General features: G+C 47.2%; 2 protein-coding genes across 5 annotated transcripts; both read right to left on the bottom strand.

Moving 5' to 3' along the window:
• Positions 1-6342: 6342 nt before the first annotated feature.
• LOC149335086 (uncharacterized) lies at positions 6343-13179 on the bottom strand. Its single transcript, XM_089551771.1, has 3 exons — positions 11551-13179; positions 7720-7775; positions 6343-6811 (listed from the first exon to the last, which is right to left on the bottom strand). Exons 1-3 carry the CDS (start codon positions 12441-12443, stop codon positions 6768-6770), a joined length of 993 nt encoding a protein of 330 aa, XP_089407897.1. The 5' UTR covers positions 12444-13179; the 3' UTR covers positions 6343-6767.
• Positions 13180-14592: 1413 nt separating this feature from the next.
• Positions 14593-24304, bottom strand: sloth1 (sloth 1). 4 transcript variants are annotated; one of them, XM_089551770.1, is made up of 4 exons: positions 24165-24304; positions 23520-23675; positions 18255-18314; positions 14593-14771 (listed from the first exon to the last, which is right to left on the bottom strand). In XM_089551770.1, the coding sequence occupies exons 2-3, from the start codon at positions 23671-23673 to the stop codon at positions 18256-18258; spliced, it is 213 nt and encodes a 70-aa protein (XP_089407896.1). In that variant the 5' UTR covers positions 23674-23675; positions 24165-24304; the 3' UTR covers positions 14593-14771; position 18255. The 4 variants fall into 4 exon arrangements, with proteins under 4 accessions (XP_089407896.1, XP_089407893.1, XP_089407894.1 ...); XM_089551767.1 differs by lacking the exon at positions 14593-14771 and adding an exon at positions 15876-16000; XM_089551768.1 differs by lacking the exon at positions 14593-14771 and adding an exon at positions 15876-16000 and having other exon boundaries at positions 24126-24255.
• Between the last annotated feature and the right edge of the window lie 1411 nt (positions 24305-25715).

Below are 25715 nucleotides of genomic sequence, written 5' to 3'. Positions count from 1 at the left end.
GAATTTTTTTTGTTCGATACGCAGGCTGGTGGTCACGTCTCAACATCGGAAACGTCATTCGGTTCTTTTCACCTTGGCGAGTAACGAGACGTGAGGACTGGGATGATTTCTCGGGTGAGGTCGGCAAGGGTTTTTGAAAAGCGTTACTGCATACCGATAGAGCCAGCCGCTAAAAGCGCAATCAGATGATCAGATGTCTCATTTGTTCATGTGCTGTTGGTGGCTGGCAGTACACGATAGCGGTATATGGCAACGATGCGCTAAAGCTCGACTAGAGGCACGAGAAATGCGGTATCGTAGATGTGCTTATGCGCCACTGTCGGCTTTCCCTACTTGTTGGACAGCATGAAGCTTTGTAAAGCATGACAGCATGAAAGCTGAGTAAAGAGAAGCCATGACCTCTTCCAAAAGCGTTTACGTGGTTCATGGCGTCTCCATTATGTGCAAGGCAGTTGCAAGAACCGTGGATTCTACTGTTCGCGCGCCTGACCACCTCGTTCAGTTATAGCCGGCCGTGTTGTCACAGCAATGTCAGACGCTAGCAAGTTAATTAGTGGAAGCCCCTGACGTAAGGTGGCCAGAAGTGGAACGAAATTATTACTGCGTCGTCTTCGGATAAGCAACCGCATCACGTGACCTTATAGGCATATTTTGTGGTGGCTTATTATTGAGACGAACATGAACGAGAACTTCGGTGCTTGGTGTCCACGCTTCAAATCTGTCGTCAGTTATTTGTACTTGGCACTTCGTAATTTTAGTCCGCGCTATCTGGGACCATCTGGTGCATATTTAGGTTCATCCATGTCCGCATCAATAATTTTTTGTAGCATGGTTCTTGGCGAAGCTGAACTGCGCACAGACAAAAAAATGCGCGCGAGAAGCTGATCGACGTTGAACAGTCAAGATCCGCACCAACTAAGTGGTGACCGATGCCGACAAAACTCAAAGGTGCTGACGTTACTCATTCTTTAGACGGCACAGCAATCATCTGATGTCAACAAATGAGGCTATTAGTTCCGGAACAGTTCGCTGGCCTCTAGAACAGTTGACTTAATTTTGCTTTTTTGCACTATGACAGCCTTTCTACTGTGCATGCCTTGTCATGCGACCCTACCTTGCTAAAAGGTAACGTTGCTAAAAGCAGTGGCAAGCTCAATACAACACCTCCCATGGTGTTGATTCTTAGACAGAAAATTACGCTTCGAGCATTTCGATCCACACTATGGCAACGAGAGGCCAAAAGTCGCGCAGTCTCCTTTTTCGGAAATCCTGCGAGCGTTTCAGATCAAACGACGTCCCTTATGCTGCCCTCTCTATGTCGCTAGCTTAAGCGAACACATGAAATGTTACTTAGCGGCCCTTCCACATCGTTAGCGCGCAAACATCCGCATAACAACCCTTTGAATGTTTTTCCCGCCACCCCCGCACTCCTAGTAGCACCCGTTTCTATCTTACGCGCCTATTTTTCTATTGTTTCCCTTGTTTCTCTTGTGCCACGAAACGACGATATTAGAATGAGCTTGCCAGCCGCTCACGCTACATAGCAGATGACGTAGTTGCGTTCGCACCGATTCTCTTTCAGTAGTTCGCGGCGTGGCCGCACTGTGGCGCCCACTTCGTGAAAATTTCGAATAGCGAAACGCGGTAATCTGCTTCCGGATAATATATGGCGCAGGTGTTATCGACAACGGCACTCCGTCTTAATGCGGTTATTTGATGCAGCCACGGACCCATTCGATAGGCCGCCTTCCCCAACGGCGAGCGAAACCTCCGACACAGCGCGGGAAGACGCAGGACGGGAGGCCGCCCTCAACGTGCCGGACTGCACAAAAGGTGCGTACCATTTCAACAGGTATACCTCTGGCAGGACCCTTGAAAGCGAATCGTTCTCCTCCGTACAGTAGGTATACATTACAGCAAAATGATAAAAACATCTAGCTCCCCCTTTGCATCTGTTTCCACACTTTCCTCAACGTTCATGTAGAGTAAAAATTAGGGTAGATGATGGACTGATAAAAGAATACACACACGAAAAGAGCTAACATCACAGGGGAACACAATTTATCATGATTGTGCTGATTAGAGAAGTTGAGCTATCAATTTGGAGGCGACAAGCGGAGGCCGTGGATTCGGCTCTCATAGGCGGTATGTGGGTGCCTTTTTTTTGTACTTTTAATCTAAACTGACTGCTCAGTTTTAACAAAATAACAACATTCCTCTGTACGTTCCTTGGTTTCAAGGGCTGTTTTTCATGCAGAATCTATGACAAGACTGTCACAACAGCCCACTGAGATCAAGATTTTATATGCAACTCTAGGTTTTCGCCTAAGTTAAAGGAACGCTGAGACAAACTTAAGCCGGCCTGGAACGCTAGGTCTTTGTTTTAACACAAAAAAGGAGTTACGTTTACGTAAATCAGCCTTCACTGTTAGAAATGACCACAAAATGGAATACAAGTATCGCCGCCACCGAATGTTTTCGCAAGCATATGGCGGTGGCGTCAAGCCATTTTCGGTCCCTGGGGGTACACTGGCATTCACTTCTAAACGGCGACCACGAAGTCCTTCTTGGTCTTGACGTCACGAGTTTGTATCGAGAGGCGGAGAAAAAGATATTCCATTTTAAATGCAAAAACTGCAAGGAGCTCTTAAGCTGAACCTTATGGTGTCTTCGACTGGTCGTTTCAGATCGCTCTAGAGCGCTCTGAGATGCAGCCGCACGTTCGGCTGGTCGAAATCAAGCGCTCTGACTACATTCGGCTGGTTCTTTCAGAGCGCCCGCCTCCAGCTCAGAGCGCTCTGAGGCGCTCCGAGAAAAAAGTCGGAGCGGCCCCGAGATGTGTTCACGTGACAGAGCCACTTCCGCCGTTTCGCGGAGACGGATGCGAAGCCAGGGTAGCCACGGCACACCACGACCGGTCTGGCGAGGCCTAACGCGTGTTTTTACGCATCCGTAGAAGCAAGTTTAGGCGCTTTCGGTATTAGAGGCAGTTAAAACGTCCCTGCTGTGTGGCTCTGTGAGGCGAAATGTCGAAAAAAAGACGAATCATTATGCTGGGTACGCCGTCACGGAAGTTACGTCCTTTTTCTGCTTCCTGCGCTTTCGCTCTGAAAACTTGCTGACCATTCGGCTTGACCGGTCTCGCTATGCGCTCGGAGCTAGAGCGGCTCTCACTTTGCCAAATCCGAACCGGATCGTGGGAGCGACCAGTCGAAGACACCATCAAGGATATGACGCGATAACGTTAATGCCGTCGCAAGATCGTTTTTCAACCCGATCCGCCCGCTTGCGGGCAACGGACCGCAGTCTTTTGCCTGCGAAAAAGCATAGCGCCACCGCCGCCGGTTGGCCTCCGCACACAGAGGGCGCTTCCGGCGGCGACGGCTGGGGTGGCTGGGCGCACCTGGGGTACCAGGTTACAGTGACCTGTAACCAGGTTGCTTCCGTGTACGGCACTGTGCAGTGGACGGTAGCAGCGACAGCGAGGTGGTCGCCACGCTACTGGCGGACGTCAATGACGTGCACGAGCTCGGACCGCCGCGCCGTGTTCCCTCGTGCGACAAGGGGCCGTGCGCAACCACGGGACAGGCTGCGACCGGCTACGTCAGCGGCGACGCGAGGAATCAAGCGCCGAGGCACCGCAAGGCGGCGACGACTGCGCGGCCCTTCTCGGTTTCCGGTTCTTCAGCGGCGGTCGCTAAGGCGGCCCTCGCTTTGTACGAATTTAGAGCGCACGAATAAACCTAACACCCACGACAAAATCTCGCCCCTGGACATACCTGCCACCGGTGGTGTCAGTGTGTTTTCTGACCACTGATTCATCGAAGCACATTGGCGTCAGTGAAGTCGTACGTGGATGCCGGGTGTATATTTAGGAATTGTATGCCATACATTCGTGTCCTTATCCAGAACATAAGCTGAGAAAGGGGCGTGTCACCGCTTTCCCGAAGCATCATGGATGGAGCTAAAGGCGACCCTCAGTACCAGAGAAGCCTTGTCAGTCTCGGGCAAGACGCTCTGGAACACTGTTTGTATACTATTTGTGTAATGGCTTCCCCTGCATCATAGCACGAACCATATGCCAGGCATAGCGCTTCAGCAACTGAGGTGACGCGTCGCAATACCTTTCCTTGTTCCCCACCTCAGCCGATCCAGCGTCTATGAGCGCTTGAACCAAGTTGTACACGCTTTCTCGCCTCTGCGGGCGGCTCACTCAAGTGGCGCGAAATCGTGTAGGAGAGAGGTACCCTTATGCAGATACAGCGCGTCAAGCAAGCTACACATTTTCAAATTCCCCGACTTTTCTACGCTTTAAAGCGAAAGCTTTACTACGGCATGTTCCGCGAGTTTCGCCGACCACGTCGCTTTGACCTTGAGCGACCTTCAGCTTCTCCGAAGCTACGCCGAAACAGCTAAAGTAAAGGAAAGGTGCATAACTGGCCCCTTGGGACAGTGTACACATTAATCGTGCTTCAAGCTACGTGGCGGTAGTGACAGATGTGCGCTGCATGCGTTGGCATTGACAACGTTGTGCCAGAAACGCGGCACTGAAGCCATAGGCCGTCGGCGTTCATTGGCGCTGGCGTTGACGTTTTAGACTCCGATGATTTTATTGCCTGACTATTTCAGTCAGAATTCCCTGAGCGCTGATGATGCATGAAAGACAGTGGCCGATGATAACGGACAGTATACACGATCTATTCATAGCAAAATTTGTTTAGTGGAACTGTAAAAGCTGCATCCTATTTAAGAGAGCTCATTTCATCATGAAGACCGCGGCTTCAAACTAATTTATGAAGCGCCCGTTGCTTCTTCAGCTCCAGCTGTTTGTTATGAGTGGTCACTCTTTTCTTTATTCTTTCAGGTTCGGCAGGAAGTTGAGGTGTGGAGCGTTGTACGTTTGATCAAGCCCACCCGCTTGCATGGCGGCCGCGTATCAGGCTGTTTCCCCCCGTCTGTGCCAGTGTGACCGGATGTCCACACACCCCCCACAGTATTATGCAGAAGGCATAGAGGGCAATGAAGGAAGCTGACAAGATAGCTCGATCGAGACCATATATTCCGAGCCTCTTCGCCGTCCACCCCCGAACCTTCATTTTCATCCCCTCTAACGTACGCAGAAATCATAAAATATCACCGACTTAATCGCAGGAAATACGCAGCCTCCCCCCTCCTCCCCCCCACCCCACACACACACACACAGACCTCTCGTCAGGAAGTTACTATATGGTGAAACATGCAAGGCCAAACACTACCCAACCCAGCTCGATACAATAAGAACTGAGTCGCGGCATTCGAAAACCATGCGCTTGCGAAGAGCACAAAGCGACGTCTATCAACTAGTCGTATCGCATCAAATCGCGCCGCTCCATGTTATAGTGCTCTAGAATATCGTCTAGAGCACTACGTTCATGTGGTGCGTACCACGTGACAATCTCTGCCCCGCCCGCGCTGTGGTGCTGCCCACTCCTCGCCACCTCACTGCTCCAATGCGGCGGGGCACAGACTGTCACGTGGTTGCCACCGGCCCACTGTGGCGCTGTGCATGAGGCTTACGGGAGCTCAGAAAAAGCAACCTTGGTCTCGCAAGCCCCAACGATGGCTGCACCTGCAGGGAGAGTGGCGCATCGCTTAACCGCTGTACCACTACGCCATTATAGGGTACGAGGGCTCCCGCGATCTATGAATGCGAATGATAGGCTGAAGACTCCTGCATATCATATAAGGGCAACGGAACCTGTCCCATCCAGAGTTTTGGTGGGAAAATCACGAGTACATAAGGCCCTCACTGCAGACACCACAGCAAACAACCTAAATGCCATAGTATTTTCTTTAAGAATGTAGGTATGGCACCCTCCTCCCCCAAGGTTTTTTTCATACCTGGCGTATCCATGCTCCATAAGACACTGCTGTCATGCAGGGAAACGCTGTGGCCAGCGTGCTCCTGTCATGTGGGATAGTCAACCAAAACGGGTACTCTCGTCGAAATCGCCGCCACATCCTTTTCGCAGCAATCTGTATCAGTTTCAGCGCCTAAAAATGGGGATAAATATTCTTAACAGGTCTCTCCCTCCACCATTATTCCAACAAAACCAGTATTCTAGGAGCTGCCACCAATGCAGGCTGCGGATGAAGCGGGCACGAGCTGGCGAGGCATTTGATGTTCGGTGCACGTGTTGCAACACAAATCGGAGGAACGTTGTCCTCGGTCAACACGGTGGCACGTAAGCCTGTTTGCAGGCGACAGTTACAGCAAAAGCCAATGATAGTTTTACCGATGAAATCGTGGAGCCCCGTTGACTTCTCGCAACAACTGTACGCACCCTCTGCATTGGTCCTGGCTCTTGAATTGCCACTGTTGGCAGCCATCCTGGTTTCATCACCGCACGGTGAGGAAGATGGCGGCCAAGCGGCCATTTTATTTAATTTTTCAGCTTCCAAAGGCACAAATTAAACTTTCTGGCAAAGAGTCTGTCTTAGGGCAGGGAGCTTCCGACCACAACCACCTGAGTGATGAAAAACTTTCTGCGAAGGAACAACTGTCAGTCCAGGATATTCCAGCTTGCCCAGTCTTGAAGTGCAAAGTGGCAAGTGAAATACACCAAATGAGAGGAAGGAGCGAAGATTGGCAGAGCACTGTTGGACAGTCTTTCAGTAACAACACCAGAGCAGACTGCTGTTGATGACCTATGGCTAACTGCCAGAGTACTGCAGCTGTGGCTCTATAGTAACAGGAATGTAATGCACACAGTTGTGCTGTAGAACGGCTACTGCCAGTGGCTTGAGCGTTGCCTGGAGCCCGACGAATACCCTGCATCAAACAAAAAAAAAATTCTGTGTTTAATTCTTCTGCTCCTGACAACACGAACAGCTCTGCCACGCTGAAAAACTTCTAAAAGGTGTGAAGCCACAGTGACTGGCTATGCCGAAAAAAGAATGCCAAGCGTTTCTGAGCCCACAACAGTTCCCCAGTCATTGAGAAGTGGAAAGAAGTTTCTTGAATAGGAAGAACATGGCACGGCAATAGTGCACATATCATGGGCTGCAGGATAATAGATGGGTATGTACACATGTTGGGTTTTAACATCATGCAGATGTAAAGGAAATGAAAATAGTGTAGTAGAGCAGACTAATTTCATGTTCTCTTTTAAAGTGTTCTAACACTGCACAACACATCAGCGTTTTTAAATTTTGCTGCCATCAAAATGCTACTACCGCAGCCAGGATTTCATTTTCAGACCTCCGTATAAGCAGCTGAATGCCCTATCAATTGAGCCGCTGTTGTGAGTGCACTAGGCAATGTCTCAAATTAAAATTCTGGCATTCAGATTTTTATCTTTTACTGCCCTACCCCGTGGTTATGGTTGTGCATGTGGCCAGCAACTGCATCATGAGGGTCCTGCTGCGGACTAGTTGGTTAAACATTGCTTAAAAGGGAACAGTGCAAACACAGGCGCTGGTGTTGTACGTTCCTCTGTCCTGTGATTGTGCTGTTCCCTTTTAAGAACTGCGTCCCCACTGCAGCAGCTCAACGTCACCGTGGTGTTCCCTAAAAGAAACCCATGCAACTTTTGAAATGTCTCATATTTTCTCCTCACAAAGTAACTGCAGTCTCATACCTTTTACTCTTTTAGCTGAACTGCCTGACCAGACTTAGTGTCATTGAACCCTCAACTAAGTGAGAGCATGCACCATAGCCAAGTAAGCTGAGACAAATACCTGTTGAATTTATGTCACGGGAACAAGGCCAGCTACGAGCTGGTTCTTCTCTTCTGCTGCAAGACAAAAAACGAAGTCAAATTCTATAAACAGCCCCTAAGTGCAATTATAAAGCATATTGGAGAAGCCATGTTTCCTTCTACATAAACCCCATAAACATACACTGTAAGGTCTCGCAAAGACAGAAAAATTGCACAGTCTGACATCAACACGCATCAGCCACAGTTTACTAGACAAGGTTCTCTAGGTTTACTGGTCTGTGGAACAGTGAACAGCAGAGTGGGGCATGAATGCAGAAAAAATTACACAAGACAGAGTGCTCCAGATCCTCCTTGTTCTATCAGCTATAAGTAATGGCCGGATTTTCGGTTTTTACCTTTCTAAAATTTGATAGACGTTTTTTGGTGTCATTTCGAAAACACAGTTTTCAACTTTTCTTCAGCTAATATTTCTCGATAATTTTTTTTGTGTGTGTGAAATGATATGCGGGCTTCAAGCTGGCTAGCAAACATCTTTTTCAAGGATAAACAAAGACAGCAGCTTATCAAACCAACATTTTCTACATATCACAAATGTAACTTTATAGCACAAGGCACTTTCCTTGTGCAACCAGCAACGAAACCACACAAGCTAAGTTGTTCTTCAGTTGCAGCTTTCACGAAAGCTCTTTCCGTTTTTTTCTAGCTCGACACTGCGCTGAGAATGTCTTATGCTTTCTTTTTAACAGCGTTCATCAAACCGTCGGTCTTCATCCCCTGTGTCAGGTCATTAGTAGCTTCTGTTTTGTTACAGAAGTCGCTAAGCTATCCAACCAAGGAAAGCTGCTTGCAAAATTTTTTTTGGCCGTCAAATCAACTTCACCTAGACAATACTTTTTATACATCTGCTTTTTCGCTCTTTTGGCCTCCTGCTTTTTTCAAGCTTCAAAAAAAAAGCACTCTAATGATGTCTTGCAGAATCCAAATGGCCGAAAATCACTCACTACGTCAACGATTGAGCACAAAAATATTCCAGAAAAAAAAAAATTACGGTTACCACTGGTTAATGTAAGATTCAGCAATAGCTGTTACGGTATTTATACTTCACGAAATGCTGCGGTAGAGAATACGAGAGCGACCTCATATCTCTGCAGTTCTAGGACACTCTTTTCAGTTTTTCTCTAGGTCTACTCTCTAGTCCTCTGGAACGCTAAACCTCGTTACAGATGGCTACCGTGACACGCCTTCCTATACTCTTATACTCTCGCCATACCCTCCTCTTCCTTCTAGGGTAACTGCCCTCTGGATGGCTCCCATGTCAACCATGTAACGGCTGCACCTTATCATGCTCTTTCCATACCCTCCTCCTTCTATGGTAATCATCCTCCAGTTGGGGATTTCTCCGCCCACACAGCACCCTCCTCTTTCTATGGTAACCACTTTCCGGATGGCTACCATTGTAACCTCTCTGGTTACACATTCCTACTCTCTCGCCATTTTCTCCTCCTTACCCTGGAAGGACGAGGAGTATCCGGCTGGCTCACGTGTCAACCATGTACCGGTTGCGCCTTATGCTCTCACCATACCTTCCCCCTTCCAGCGTAACCACCCTCCAGTTGTACCTTCCTACGCTTTTACCACACCCTCCTCCTTCCCAAAAAACCACCTTCTGGTTGGTTCCCATGGTAACCAGCCTCCGGTTATGCCTTCCTACACTTCACCATAAAGCCTCCTTCCAAGGTAACCCTCTTCATCCTTCCAGGGTAACTACTCTTTAGGTGGTTGTACTTTCTTACACTCTTGCCATGCCCTCCTCCTCCAACAGTAACCATCCTCCAGTTGGGGATTCCTCCACTCTCCCGATACTCCACTCTCCTCCTTCCACAGTAACTGCCCTTCGGATGGTTCCTGTGGCAACCCCACACCAGTTAGGCATTTCTCCACTCACGTCATACCTTCTCCCTTGAGTAACCACCCCCAAGTGGTTTCTATGGCAACGAACCCACGGGGAACACCGAAGACTACAACATACTACTACAAAGCGAAACATAAGAACGGGTGCTTAATGGTTATCGCTGTAAAATATATCAATACACATTCAAACGTGCATTGATTCCCAGTGTTGAGTCACTTTCAGTCACCTCTTGTCCTTCCCTAGACATTGCCCAACACTTCAATTATCAATAGTTTCTGCTAAACAGAATGCAGGCAGTGGAATTCTACTCTCATTAAAGACATATATGTGCATATCTAGATTTTTTTCACATTATCACTGGAAGTGACTTCTGCCCTCCCAGCACACAATATTTTTAAGTACCTTATATAGTATCGTGGCCCACAGATATTCCATTTTTGATATCCACATACAACTAGTAACAAAGGAGTAATTGCTCAAAGCAACAACCCAAGCGTAGCCATTAACTCCTACAAAAGAAAGCTATATTCGTATGGCTGTGCTTTGGTGGATGCTAATGAGTACCTACGCCCTTATTGCAAATCTAATCCACCTTGCGGAATCTCAGTGGACCAATGCCATTCCCACTGCCGCCGCTGTGGCTCAGTGGTTATGGTGCTCAGCTGCTGACCCGAAAGACGCGTGTTCGAACCCGGCCACGGCGGTCGAATCTCGACAGAGGCAAAATTCTAGAGGCCCGTGTACTGTGCGATGTGAGTTCACATTAAAGAACCCCAGGTGGCCAAATTTCAAGAGCCCTTCACTACAGTGTCTCTCACAGCCTGAGCTGCTCCGGGACGTTAAACTGCATAAACCATAAACCAAAACTTCCCAGTAGCTGATCAATTCGCTCTTGCCCTACCATCTGCTAAATGTCCTGGTTAGCTCAGTTGGCAGAGCAACTGACCCGGACAGGCGGCAGTCCTGGGTACAAACACCAACCAGGGCAAATTTTTCTTCAACCACGCAGTTTCTGTGAAATGCATAGCTTTCCGCTGTAGCTGTAGGGCTGCGCTGGGATGTATGCTAATGAGTACTTACTCCGTTTCTGCAAATCTACTACACTTTGGGGGATTCCCCAACACTGAACAAACTTCATTCCACGTGTACCGAGTCTTCCCTTTGCATGAGCAGGTGTGATTATGATCGTGAATTTTTATGGTGAAAGGGCAGCTTCGGCCAAAGAGCGCCATGGCACAAGGTATTTTCGTTTTAATCAAGGTGGGCTCAAAGACCCGTTTTCCAAGCATTTCGTCCCAATTAAGCCAAGCACCAGGCCAGGGGAAGCTTGCACCCATTGTATCACCGGTGGGTACCCGGCAGCACTGGGGCGAACCCCGCACCTCCCGCCATGTAAGGTGGATGCTCAACCACTTTGCCACCGCTTCGGTCACATGAGCAGGTGTGTCAAGTTCGTCAAGCCTCTTGTGAGGCAGCTTTTTTTTCACCATTTACCCTCCCACTGAATGCGTTTGTGAAACGAATTCAATGAAATTTGCGTAAACATGCACATGTAAGCTTAATTGTCCACTACGGGAACTGACAGTTACAGAGGACTGGCGAACAGCACGTCTAGTTGGTTGTTGATTGTTCCCCCTGCATGGAACCATTTTCCCGGTCTTCCTGGTCATCAAGATTTTGTATCCAAATGTGTTATATGCTACATTAAGTGGCACCACATGCTACCACACTCTATCACCAGTCATCATCAGTATTATGACATGTGTTTGGCAAGACAAATGTTTTTCTCGTTTTATCAAGCTTCAAGATGGGTGCATGTTCTCAGTGTCACTGTTCCTAGTGGCCTGATATCAATACGGTACAACAAAACTGATGGCCACGAAAATACAAGATTATGAAACGCTAAGAATGATTACATAAGCACAATGCCACACTCACACAAAAGGGTAAGGCTGCACACGACTGCTGCTTGCGGGAAAGTAAGTGGTACTTTTGCTGTCCACAGGATCCCATCGACTGCGCCGGGTGAGAGGTGGTGGAAGAGGGGCTGGCCTTGAGCTCACATGCTGGGTGGGGGATGGGTTCAGAGCTTGCTCTGGCAGTACAAGCCGCAGAGAAGCAGCGATGAGGTCCGGACGAGTCCCCTGCAGGACTCGCAGGGCAGCAGCAACATCAACCGGTGTTGGCATGACCGAGTTGCCTGTGCCAGAGACCATGACATTAACCTTGCCCCTGGCTCCAGCCCCCTTCTCCTCTGGGTGGGTGTTGTCATAATGCAGCTGGCCGGCCACATGCGTCTTCCAGTGTATGACTAGGGTGCCACAGATCGGGCAAAGGGAATCGAGCTCTGCCTGCGAGTAGGTCGCCTTCGGTTCGCTGGGGTGACGTTCTTCGAGGGTCAAGCCCCGAAAGGGATCGTCCACAGAGGCACGCGGCTGACCACGCTCTGGCCGCGGCTGCCTGTGCCAGCTTTCGTGCGACACGTACGAGATCGGCACGTCTCCCACTTGCACCGTCCACGTGCACGCGTTACGCTTAGACAGCCGGCCGCGCTCACCGCTGTCACGATACGAAGAACCTCCACCGTAGCGTGCGGAGCGTTCAAGCCTCGGCAACTTCGGGTAGGTGCCGCTCGATGTTGAATCCCTCGAAGCCTCCGGTCCCCTAGCTCTCTCGGTGGCACGCAGCACGGTGCCCCTGCGCCGTGACACGTCTGGTGGACGCGTTGGCCGATACCTGGGCCTCACTAGCGTGGTCTGCCTCGCCGCTAACCGCTCTTTGGCGGCACGAACGAGAGCGGCAGCCGCCGTGGTCCCACTCCCCGACCTCATTGCTGCCTTCTTTGGTGAGAGGAAACGCGCGACGAACCGCCTGCGGGTCCGCCCGCCGCACTTGTTCGCAGCAGTACCTTGAGTCCGGCGGCCTTGGAGGGAACAGCTTGACAATACCTACGAGGCGAAGAAAAGAGCGCAGCACACGCAGCGGCTTCCTTGTCAACCGGCCATAGCCACAGCGAGAGAAGGCATGCGCGGTTAACGATTACTCCTTGTCGGCAACGACGCAAGATTACAGCCAAACGTCACAACCGGCGAGGGTGGTGTAGTTGTGGATCTCAAGGGGGTGACGTCGTTCTTGAGAAGGTGAGCTGAGAAAGCGTTCTTCAACCACCGAAGCATTTCACTCTATTCGTTTCCTTGCTGGGATCCGCAAGCCGAATGCGCAATCGAGGTGTTAATGCGGAACAAGTCAGCGTATTTTGTACGGCAAGCTTTTGCCGGAATTTTAAGATTTGTGGGTGCCGTTAAACAAAAACCAAGCACGGCGAGTAAAAGAAGCCCGCAGTCAATGTATGTAAGATCTACGAACGTCCTACCTGGATGTCGCTGCTGGACAGAGTAAGCTGTTCTGCAGGACACACGAACCTTACTCGATCAAAAATATCTTCCAAAAAACCTGCCTATTGTACTCCAGCACAAGAATTCAATGTTGCAGTCGGTGGATAATAGAAGCGTCTGAAGAAAACGTCACGAGTTCGGAATGAAACACGAGACCGCACTCGCGCGCACCGCGCGCAATCCAAGCCAGGCTTGGCGCTTGGATTGAGAATGGCTTGGTGTGGCTACAAGTATAAAGTATCTTGTTACCATAACTATTTCTTATTATTAATGTTGAAAATGTTCTTATTATTAATACAGATTGGTTTGAAAAGTTTAGTTTGCTGGTTGGCTTTTTGCGTATTTCGTTTTCCCGTTGACGTTGTATTTTATGTAGTGCGCTTGATTTGTAAATGATGTCAGCATAGATGGATGTCAGTGACTTTATTAGGTGCTTTAGGGTCTTTGAAACATACTTCAAAGATATTTTACCGATGTGTGTATACAGCATAACCCTAATCTCCCTCCATGTCTTCACGCGGCTGTTTTTCATAATGGCACAGCTCATTTGCACAACTTGAAAGGCCACAGAAAGTGCAGTGTATTATGATTAACTCTATGGTATTATGTACGCAGCTGAAATTTGTCGGATACAACTTGTCTGCAGTGAAGCTCCGCCCACATTCAGCCTCCGCGCACAAAATTCCTCCACGACGAAAAAATAGTCCGCTACTTAAACGTTCCTTGTTACCTAAACAAGGAGCTTATCACAAGAAAAAATTACCAGCTCTAGAATTTTGATACGTGGATTATTTTATATAGCCAAACACTAAAAAGGTGATTTCGTTTACTGTTACGATTGGCCAGCGCAGTAATACAAGACGCCGCGGACCGCGGTCCAGTGTTAGTAACTGCTAACACTGGGCTCAGTGCAGCGGCTTATTTTTGTTTTGATTGTATTCTTTTGTGTTATAGCATATTTAATCAATAAATTTTTGCACACACAACTCTGGATTTTTTTTTTTGTTCGGAAGTATAATCAATAAGCTACAGTTCGATATATTACAATGCCGAGTGCGTTCAGCATCTCTTGAAGAAATAATTTTTTTTTATTTTAAAGCACCAAAAACCAGGCATTTTTTCCCGTAAGGTAAGATCGTCTGTATGGTGATAAGATACATGTCATGCTGATCTCAAACTGCACATTCATGCTTTCCCAGTTTTCAATTCATTTCACACCTTATTTCCCTGACATCTAATGGTTGCATCTCCTCACAATCCATCTTCAAATAGATGAAAGTTTTTGTATGTGCTGTCCACCCACGTCAAACTCAGTGGTGGATATGATGAGACTTGTTGTTGCTGTCAGTGGCTATTCATTATTGATAAAAATAAAAATGGAAGGGAAAGATGTAGCTGGTGGCATCTGCCATCGAAACCTGAGGCACCTGAGCTGCGGCTAGCGGGAATAAAAGGACAGGGAGAGGGAAAGAAAGAGGGGAAGCAATATACACACCATGTACAAACCAAAGCTGAAATTGCGAGATACTTAGCTTTTAGGGCACCTGTTGGCGCCTTTGGTAATATACATAAATGAACAGCCCACTTTGTGGAAACAAGACAATATATTTTATTTATTTCACTGCACTAAAATTCGCTACCTAATAATTTGCACCTCTAGCTGTTTTTGAGGTGTGCATTGTCTGTGTTGTCTCTGTGCTCCTGCTGACCAGGCACAGTTGGCTTGTGTGCTTGTTTTGCTTCCTCTATATACACGTCTAAGTCCTAGAAGAAATGGGGAAAATTAAATGCTTGTTCAACACACATATAAAACGTGTCCACGAATGGCAAAAGCGTCCATGAATGGCGGTGTCCACAAGTGATCAACTATTGTGTTTTTACATCATATAAAAGACAAGTGCATGCTGGCAAAGAAAATCCAATACACAGAGAAAAATCATATGCTTGGTTCAGGCATCTCAAAATGTCATGCTATCAAAAATATGATCTGTAATACAACCAGCAATCAAGGCTGCAAAAGAGACCCAATCTAATGGTCAGATTAAAATTGGTTCAAATCACTGCAATGTGTATATTGGATAGACTATTTTAATATGTGATTAACATTTTCTAATGTGGCTGCATTGTTTACAGTCTACTTGCATTAAATTCCCTGTGCGTTCCCATATTGTGGTATCGGGTAAGTGCCACACTTCCAATTTTGAGCAGCAGTTGACAATTTACCGAGTGGAAAAGACGCAATATGTTTTCTGACATGGCTCTTCTGACAGGTGCCATGCAAAGCACATTTCACACAATAGATTTCCTGAACAACAATGACTTTTATCGCAGTTTTCCCTGTTGCGAAAAGAGTGAAAAATAAACTGAAGATGTCTTCTCTGCCACACATTCCAAAGCACTTAATAAGTGCTGAAAAAGCTGAAAAAGCTGTAAAGTTAACGGATGGCCTCAATTTCTCCTACCATTTACCACCGTTCCCAGGGAGGAAGGCAAGTGAACCATGCTACCTGGCACTTTGTCATTACCATAACTGCGACTGCTGTTAGGTCCACTAATTCGTATTGCATGGACGCAGAAAAGGTTACGAGATAATGAGCAAAATGTAAGCAAGCAAAGTTAGTATGCACAGTCAGCAGCTAAAGTTTTCAGGACGCGTGTGCTGAGGAAGAAATTTATTGCAGCACTGCCTCACAATCCAGTCGCTTGCTGTCGATACCAACAGGTGGAGGACGGAAGTCCACTCACACCTGCAAGCATATCAGGCAAGTGGCTGGTGTGATAGCGCTGAATTTAAATGTTTTTCTGCCCACTTGCATCCCGTTAACTTTTGTTGCTGACTGTACCTAGTCAACCTATGTAAGCACTTACATCAAGTGGCCTGTACAGCTGATGAACACACTGCGCTCCAGCAAACATGGAGAGCAATGCTGCTGCACCAAAACGCAAATACGCAGGCCAGGCAAATCCGTATGGCATCGTGGAAATGACCTTATCTGCACAAGATGCCACATGTCATAGAAAAAAAAAGGGAGGGGGGGGGGCATTAAAGATGAGTGACTAGCTTACACCAAACAACAGAGGCCAAGATACTTCCAACCAAGCAACAAAGCAGTGCGCATTCTTATACCCGTGCCACATGCGCGCAAGAAATGGAAGTAAATGCTTAAGGCCTTAAGTTTGTTAATGTCATTATTTTCGAAGTTGGTGCTAAACGTCCACATTTAATGCCATTATCAAAAGTGACGATGACGATAACGCTTGCAAGGTAGTCAAAAGTTGCATCTGAATAATAAACATTCCTAATGAGCACAATATATCGGGAATGTTGTTCAAATCTAATGTAAAAACGATTTTACAGAAAATACGGCTGTTCCTGCTTTACGAGTCGAAAATGTAGCCAAAAACTCGCATGTCAGTACACAAGTCGAGAATACTTGTCAATAAGGCTGGCTAAAATGGCGCTCTTCGCATCGAAAATGCGGTATAGATGCCTCATCTGACTGAAAGTTAAGAATTAACCATTTCCTACTGGTTAGGAAGTTGTTACTAACAAAGCTGCATGCTTTTCTGCGTGTGGAATGGGAACGAGAGTACACAATGCACGGGCGAATGAGGTGTGGCGAACTCAGGAGGTCGCGAATGGCAGTAAGGCTAATGCCATTAAATTTATGCGTGTGGCACCGCACGAATGCCATTAAAACTTAAGGCAGTAAGCACTTAATGGCATTAAATCTGTCCATGTGGCACGGGTATTAAAAGGCCATTCTGAGGGCTTGTCCTGGCAGATCTTTTCCGTTTCCTGACCATTTATGCCACACAGCGTAGCTGTACTGTCCTTTGTTTGTGCACCAACCAATTTTAAAATTGTCGATTTCACTGCCTCAGCTGGAGAGATTTCTATTGGTGGAACCTGCCTTTGCTATTTATATCGTTTCATTCACACTAAACCTTGTGGCACTGAGGCACCGAAGCAGCACAGTTGGAACGGCAGAGAAACCTAAGCAACATGGAAAAAAAATAATAAAGCATAGTAAAAAAGAACTAAGAAAAAGAAATCAAATTTCATCAGCTAGAAAGAGCTGAAGGGTGTTCATGCAATGCAACATGAGTATCAGCATCAGTTGCGGGGGTCATTAATTTGTAGGCGGTTTAATGAGAAACATAACCAATTAGCTGCTAATGATTCAATTGACACATTGGTTTCATGACACAAATAATATGATTCATTAATGTGACCAATGACAATGGAACCTGTGACCTTGCCATGCAAATTACACTCCATGCACGCTATGCCCACGAGGTCTAAGAAAAGGGGTGAGAAGAGATCTGCTGTTGATGCTGTGAAAACAAACATACTTGGTACTTGTACCTGCTACATGTGCCAGAAATCCATGAATCCAGGGATTTATTTTTTTTTACATGAAAGCAGACCTCTTTTAGTGCATTTCATACCAAGTTTTTATGGTCACTTCAGCTTGATGGCATACTTGCGTGATGCAATTAAGCTTAACAATTTCAGTTTGGTTTATGGTTTATGGGGTTTAACGTCCCAAAGCGACTCAGGCTATGAGAGACACCGTAGTGGAGGGCTCCGGAAATTTCGACCACCTGGGGTTCTTTAACGTGCACTGACATCGCACAGCACACGGGCCTCTAGAATTTCTCTTCCAAAGAAATTCCGCCGCCGCGGCCGGGATCGAACCCGTGTCTTTCGGGTCAGCAGCCGAGCACCATAACCACTGAGCCACCGCGGCGGCTTTTAACAATTTCAGTCAAGTTGTAACATACAAAAGGCTGCAGCTACAGCCTGCTGTTTTTCCAGTAGCAACTCTAATCCAATAGCATGCTGTCACCTAAGCGCACAGCATTACTGCACAATACCAAATGTAGCAAGGTGACTGTGAGGATACTGGTCCTTAAATGTACAGGGTCCGTCAAAAGTTCCAAGGCCACAGGGTTTGCTTTTGAGCAGCATAGTCGGGCTGTTGAGATACCCTCGAAGCTCAAAATATCTGTAGAGAATAGAAGAAGGATCGTTCTACCATCTGAGATCCTCGATAGCTCTATCGGAATCTTAAGTGCCAGGATATACCGATGAAAAGCGGACCATGTGGCCTGGGAACTTTTGACGAACCCTGTACAATCAAAAGAAAAATTCATCTAGTTCAAAACACTAGCAAATAAACCTCAATGCGGGTAAAGCAGTGACTCCCAGTATGACAACTGCTTTTCAAACTTACTGCTCACCTCACGAACTCTGCTGCATGTCAGCAATGTTCTGGGCTCGTCTCCTCTTAAACGTCTTGTCTGGAAGTTCGCAAGAACAGAATGAGAATAGGTCAAAGCAAGGAACTAAAAAAAAAATGGTACAGTATCACGCAAGCATGACTCCTTGTGACATGAAGTTTTCTGTGGAATGCTCACAGTGAAGAAGCTATAATCTCAAATGAACACACAAAGCAGTTCCATGTAGGTTAACAGACTACAACTAATACCAAGCGAATATCTGACTTAAGATGTTCTGCAATTTCTAAAAATACGCTTTTTGAGTCATAAGAGCATTTTTTTTTGGCATAGTATCATCACTGGTGTAGCGCATCAGAATACAGCCAAGACAGGCAAAAGATTAGGCTAGTTACCTAGTAGTTGGTCGTAAGCTTTTTCACTATTACTGTTACGCTCCTCTTTTACTGAGAGGTATGTAGCCCACCATAATTAATATCCAAATCAGTTTTCAGAATTTCAAAAATGCAATTATCCTCGGCACTGCGGCCAATCAAATTTTGGCTATTACGCCATGTTACATGCACTGGAAAGGTTGCTTTGCCTAAAAGCTTGTGTGATGTAGGCAAAATTGTCAAGCCAGAGCGCCGAGGGCAACTGCGTTTTCAAAATTCTAAAAACTGATACTATGAATATTGTTTACGGTAAGTTAAACGCCTCCCAATAAATGAGACTAACAGTAGCAGTTAAAAAGTTTACTCAATATTAGATAACCAGCCAACTAGTTAGCACATCTTAGCTGTATTCTGATGTGCACTATTGCTGACAATATTATTCTGAAAAAAAGCGGTCTTCTAACTCAAAAATTCTATTTTTAAAATTGCTGAACATCTTAGGTGAAACATCTGATACGTCCAAAGAAACATACTTGCAGGCACGTGGAAATTACGATGCCTACTGCAGTACCACACACTGCAGTTTACAAAAGGGAAATGTACGGTCTACCATAACTATCAGGATGCATAGTTTTTAACAAGGTTCGTAAGACATAATATTTGAAAGAATTTAGTGTTAAAACAACACATAGAAATGGAGAGCCCTCATCTTCTCTACGTGCTGTAACACTACATTTTTCGTTCACATGGTCTCTGTGGCAAACCACTTTATTCAAGTGCAACCTTCAATATGCTGCATCTGTTTATGGAAACATACTACTTAGAATCTCTCCAAGCCTGACAAAACATACAGCAGAGCTACTTTGAAACCGGAAATAATGGCCTGTTTTCCAAGTGCAATGTCCTACATAGACCTTTGAAGCAGCACTTATGTATAAACATGTCTATCATAGCCAGCAATAACAAAGTTGAAGACAAAGGTACAGGAAAATCTGCCAGACAGCGCACTTATGAAGTGTGTATACATAGTACAAGTATGCATTAAAATGTAAACAAGCTGAACAAGAATTTGCGTTTTTATGAATGCTCTCAGTTTGACGAGTTTGTTCACCAGCACTGTTGATGTCATGATGGGTGTGTTGGCATATAACACGGAGTGACAATGCTGCAGTTAGTCACAAACATTAACCTTCCCAACTGCTTGGTTCGATTGGTTTGTAGGGTTTAATGCCCCAAGTGACTCAGCCTGTGAGGGATGCCGTAGTAGAGGGCTCCGGGTAATTTCGACCACCTGGGGTTCTTTATTGTGTACTGACATCGCACAGTACATGGGCGTCTAGCATGTCGCCTCCATTGAAATGTGACTGCCGTGGCCAAGATCGAACCAGCGTCTTTTGGGTCAGCAGCCAAGCACTGTAAACACTAAGCCACCACGGCGGCTTCTTCGCAACTGCTGCTGTATTGAAAGGTCAAAGCAAGGGATATTTTTGATGCAGATTCTTTCTTATACTGCACAAAACGGAAAAATCTTTAAACATCGTTTTCACATAAAGAATCCCAGAATCTTGGTAACTTTGTGCATGGCTATGGCTTCTTGTTGCTTAGTGTTATATTGCACTCTCTTTCCACCAAAGCCTGCCTTAGCACTACACACCAACAGACATAACAGATGCCCGTGGAATTCAATAAAACTAGTTTTTGAGGAAGGGAATGATGCAGTACCTATATCACTTCTCAGTGGAGGCCTGCCTGCATTTTGAGGGAAGGGATGAAGGAGGGGGTGAAAGAAAGAAGACAGAAAGAGACGCCCTAGGGAAGAGCGCTGGAATAATTTAGACCTCCTGGGGATTTTTAACATGCATCAACACCACACACAAATGTCACCATATCTTCGCATTGAAACATTTGACGAAAACAAGCACCAGTGCATGCAACGACCCAAACAGCGCGCAAGTTGAATTTTCACATTTAAAATGATTTTACAATGCAGGACTGTCAGCCTGTAAAATAGAGAACGGTGTATTCGAGGCCACCACATTTCATAACTAACTTTTTTTTTATGTATGACAGAAGCCAACAGCCACAGAAACCAAGGGGCACAGGGGATTTTTTTTAATTTATTTATTTAATTTGTGGTGTTGACCAATTTAGAATATTACTGAATATGTTATCGCTTAATGCTAATTGATTAGAAAAGCAGAAGAAAAAACAACCACATGCCGCCGGTGGGATCCGAACCCACGACCTCCGAATTACGCGTCCGGTGCTCTACCTCTGAGCTACGGCGACGGCTGTCAAATCTTCTGCTTTCGGAGGTATTTATGTTTACATGTAACCTAACCTTGAGAGTGTTCATTTGCGCCACCCACGTTCATAAGCGGCGGACGTGGAACGTCCTGAGTTACCGCAGGTGTGACGTATAGGCCTCTTGCGCTGGAGTTTGAGGTAACGTGGCGGCGCCTGGTGGCAGCAAGGAAAAGCTGGCTGGGTAGTACCAGGTTGGGTAGTAGTGAGCGCTGGCTGTGGCGGCGTACCTTTCTAGCCTGCGTTTTGCTTGGATTCGCACGTTTGTCTGCTCTGTTGTGAGTGCGACAAGGCTCGTCACTTGTGACCAACCACGCCGCGGCCCGGCCGTGGCTTAGTTTTTAGAAAACCGACGCTCCGTGTGCCTTAGGACGAAATGCAGGCAGCAGAAGGAATCGGCGACGCCGATCCGCCCGAGAGGCCTCGCTCAGTCTCGAAAAAGCATCACCGTCGTTACTGCTGCGTCGTGGGCTGCCACGAGCAAGAAGGTCTGAATCCCAATATCGAATTCCACCGTTTTCCTTCAAGGTCTCACGAAGCGGAGTGCCGGGCGCGCTGGATAGCTGCAGTTCGACGCACTGAGTAGGCGAACCTTCGCGTTGTGCTGGCTGCTTCGCCTCCCTTGATGTTTGTTTGGTTATCCGCGTTGCTGAAATTCATTCTTTTTGCACATGCAGTCCGGACGGCAAACCGTGGGATGCAGTGCCGAACACCAGCATATGCAAGCCACTTTGTGGGTAACGAGCAAAACAATACCAGTCATCCCTCATATGTACCTACAATCTTCCCCGCGGTCTACAGCCTGCCTCATCCTCCTTGTGTTCGTCTTCTTTTGGCGCTTACCTCTCTCAAAAAATGTATATTTAGCGAGCAGCCGCATATGCAGGCGTAGAATGAGAATTTATGCATTCTACAACACAACTTGTCTAGTACATCCACCAAGCAAGCAGCAAAGCAGCAAAAAGTGTACCATGACAATCACCAAACAGTAGGGAATGCGCAACAGAGCAAGCAGCAAAAGGTGAGAAACGAACAGCATAATTCAGAGATCATATCAAGGGAATGCACAACACAGCAAAGAGCACAAAAAAAAAATGCATGGTATAATTATGTCATGTCAACATCTCACTGAATTCAGATAATCACTATTAAGGCAAATCGGCATATCAGCAGGCATGCTGGTGGTTCACGACTAGAGACCCGCGGCCCCTGAGACAGTTGACGATTCGACCGGTGCAACGTGGTGAGGTGGCCAGGTGCGTGCAAATGACCACAAATGGGGGAGGGGGAGGGGGGGGGGGGGGGGGTGCGAATTCGCTGCGCACTACGAGCAGCCCAGCGTCGAGAGTGAAATGTGCACATTGTCTACCTCAAACCAGCACGTATGTGGCAGCGCGGAATCACTGATAACAGCGAACGTGTTCGAGCGAGGTCGTTTTAAGGATGAAAAGCTACATCAAGAATCTTGAATAAACAGCGCGAACGAAGACGAGCACAAAAGACAAGAAAACGGACGACACAGCGCTTGTCTTTTGTGCTCGTCTTCGTTCGCGCTGTTTATTCAAGATGCTTAACCAACTAGCCCGGCAAAACGTGTTAATACAGCAAGTAGCCATCGTCTTCTGTAGGCGTCATCGGAGTTCTCTGTATGTTTATCCCACTCCTGCTTGGGCCTTAACGGCCTGCAGTATTGTGTAAATAAATAAATAAGAAAACGACATCAAGCGCGCAGCGCACGAGCTCGCGCTGCAGCGTTATTCGGCTGCGAGCTCATATATGCATTGCATCATGTTAGCATTTGCTGAAGGAACAGAAGGCGGCTACTACAAAGCAGGCATGACTACTTGTTTAGCGAGATGCAGTCAGCAAAGACTGCAGGAGGCCCACAGTTTCGTGGCATGCTGAAAGACCGGTGCTGGCGCGGCGTGTACCGTCGTGCGATCGAGCAGTCCCGTATACATGTCTGTTTAGCGCTGCTGCGAATTCATATGTTGCAAGTATTTCATTGCATTGGTGCGCTTGAATCTCGAAGCGTGCAGACCTTACATGAAGTTCAACTTCGTACGCGACTCTCTTCACTTGCGAATGACACCGCGCTGAAACTTCGCCGCTTATTTCTTGAACAGAGTACACGTACTTGGCGTTGCATAATTTCTTCCCTTTACACAGCGTGCCAGCCCTGAAAAAATTTTCGGCGCCCGATATTCGCTGTAGGCCATGGCAAAGCACAAGCGAAAGTCGCGGGTCCGTACTGCCAACGCGCTTTTCGAAGCAGACGCCTGAGCCCGGTACTACCCAGCCGAGGGCAGAGGGCGCTCTTTAGCACCATTTTCGCAGCGCCCCCTGGGCAATGCAAGAGGTCTATAACGTCATCGAACGAAGAGGGTGGAAGCTGCGCGAGAACCCTCTTATGCTTCCTATGGCGTCAAGGCTGCCAGAACCGAGGCCCTCGCTAAGCAATTAAGCAAACAAGGGAAGGGGATTGACTGGGATTGACCTGTGGCTGTTGGCTTCTGTCATATTTATAACGAGCCCCTCAATCCCCTTCCCGTTTTTTTATGTAATTAGATATATGAACACAACAGCTCACAGAAGTTTGTATTCCCGCCAGGAGTCCAGTTGATCATCGCAAACTCGAGCGCTGCTCCGAGTAGAAAGAACGCGGGCAAAAATCTGTACGGCCCAAAAGTGGCCTTGCCAGGCCAGTTCTGCACGATTCGCGATATCCACGACGACTTCTTCATCCCTGCAGCGGGAAACGAGGCAGACATGTAGGCGATAAATTGCACTGTGCACAAAAATTCGATAATCAACAACGACAGGAGGATGACCGCAGGGTTCATGCCGGAAAGGTTCTTTCAGAGCTTGTCTGGTTAGGACGAATATTTATACCACGCTACTATCCTACACCGTAGTTGGCGCATAATGCGTCTTTTTCGGCAAACTACATTTTTTTTCGCATGTATGCTACAACTAAATTAGCAACAATCGGCTCGACATTCGCCTACATTTATCGGCCCTGATTTCATTTTAAAATCACGACCAATATCACATCCGTGATAGCTAGGACACCAATGCTGCCGGTGCTCACCGCTCGAAGCGAAAAGCGAAAGTGCTCCAAAAGCTCGGTTCGGAAAACCTACACGACGGACAGACACAAGACGGGGCAGTAGGCTGTATTTATGCAGGCACGTGCCTTGTTGTCCAAACGACCCAAACTTCTATGCATACTCACAAATATCACGACAAATTGCAGAGTAAACCGCAGCGCAATTACAAACGGACAGTCAACACGTGTAACCACAGCCTATACAAACAGCGTGAACTAAACGCCTGCTGTGTCGCGCGTAATTACGATTGCCAGTCTGTTTCCCAGTTTGACCGGGTTGTGGCGCCAGCTTACACGGGCTGCAGTGCTGCTAGTGGCGCTACCAACAATACCACAGGCCCCAGGAGGGTAAAGCGCGGGGAGGTATTAACTCTATGCGGGGAGGAACAGGGGTACCTAACGGCGCATTAAAGCACTAAAGTCTAATTTGGGAGTTTTTTACGAGGGACGGCGGCTACGGCGTCGGCAAAGCGTTATCACAGTTCTTTCATCTTTCAAAGGCCTTCATTTATTTAAAATGTGATTTGAACTTACCATTCTTCGAAGTTTACCAAGCATGGATGCATCTTTTGGAAAGTGTTTCTAAGTGCGTTATTTTTTGTGCAAACGTCCGTGCAACATATTATTTGCCTGAAGAATGTAAAGTAAGCACAGGTGCTTTCTTTCTTGTGTACTGTGCGATGTCAGTGCACGTTAAAGAACCCCAGGTGGTCGAAATTCCTGGAGCCCTCCACTGCGGCGTCTCTCATAGCCTTAGTCGCTTTGGGACGTTAAACCCCATAAACCAAACCAAACCAACCCTTTTCTCCTGGCGCAGTTGAGGAATGCAAAGGCTTTAATGCAAAGACGAAAAAGGCGCGCGAAGCAACTGCGCACAGTTTTGCCGCGTAACATGACAAGGACGAAAGCAGAAAGAGGCACAAAAACTGGCAGTGGCTTAGCTCTGGTTAAGCCATATACACGCGAAAAGCTGCAGTTATGCTTTGTTTGACGTCATGGCTGTCGCAGTTCGCGCACAATGCACTGGGAGCCCCACGATAACGACGTAGGTTCCGCATGCGTAGTAACTGTGGTAAACACGCGGCTGCAAGTAGCTTCATACGAGGAAGCCGAGCGCGCACCGATGCACACTCGGTAAAGACGCGCAGAGCACGCGAACGGCGGCGGCTCCGCCGACCGCCGCCGACCATCTGTGCCTCTCTTGTGACGTCACGCGGCGAGCTCGCGCATGCGTAGCTGTGGCTAAAATTGATCACGGCGCACGCCAGACGTGGTGTTGGCTACACTGGTGAAGCTTTTCGCTTCAAAAATTACTCGTGCGCGAGGCCTCTCTGCTTCTCCTCGTCCAGCGGTGTTGGCGTTGCGAAGAGGAGGAGGTTATGGAGAGAGGGAAGTCACATTTATGCACTCCATCAGCTGAAGGTGTATGACTTTATATAAATATTTCCATATACAGATCTCAATGAAGGTGTGAAATGAGGGGTAGGATATAACAGAGTATAAAACCAAATTTACAGTACTTTCATGTGAAGATACGGTGGACATATTACAGCTGTGATGCTGTTGAGAAGGTTCTTCCAGCTGCTGTTCTAGAAAACAGTGGCATTAAAAATGAAATATGAGTGCATAAATTGTAAGTGCCCAGTCCTGTATGACAGGTGTTATAAATGGTAGGCC

This window comes from Amblyomma mixtum, chromosome 7 (genome assembly GCF_055824585.1).
Source record: "Amblyomma mixtum isolate Tamu chromosome 7, ASM5582458v1, whole genome shotgun sequence".
Taxonomy (NCBI): domain Eukaryota; kingdom Metazoa; phylum Arthropoda; class Arachnida; order Ixodida; family Ixodidae; genus Amblyomma; species Amblyomma mixtum.
The sequence above is the reverse complement of the archived record's forward strand: the minus strand, read 5'-3'. Positions and strand labels throughout refer to the sequence as shown.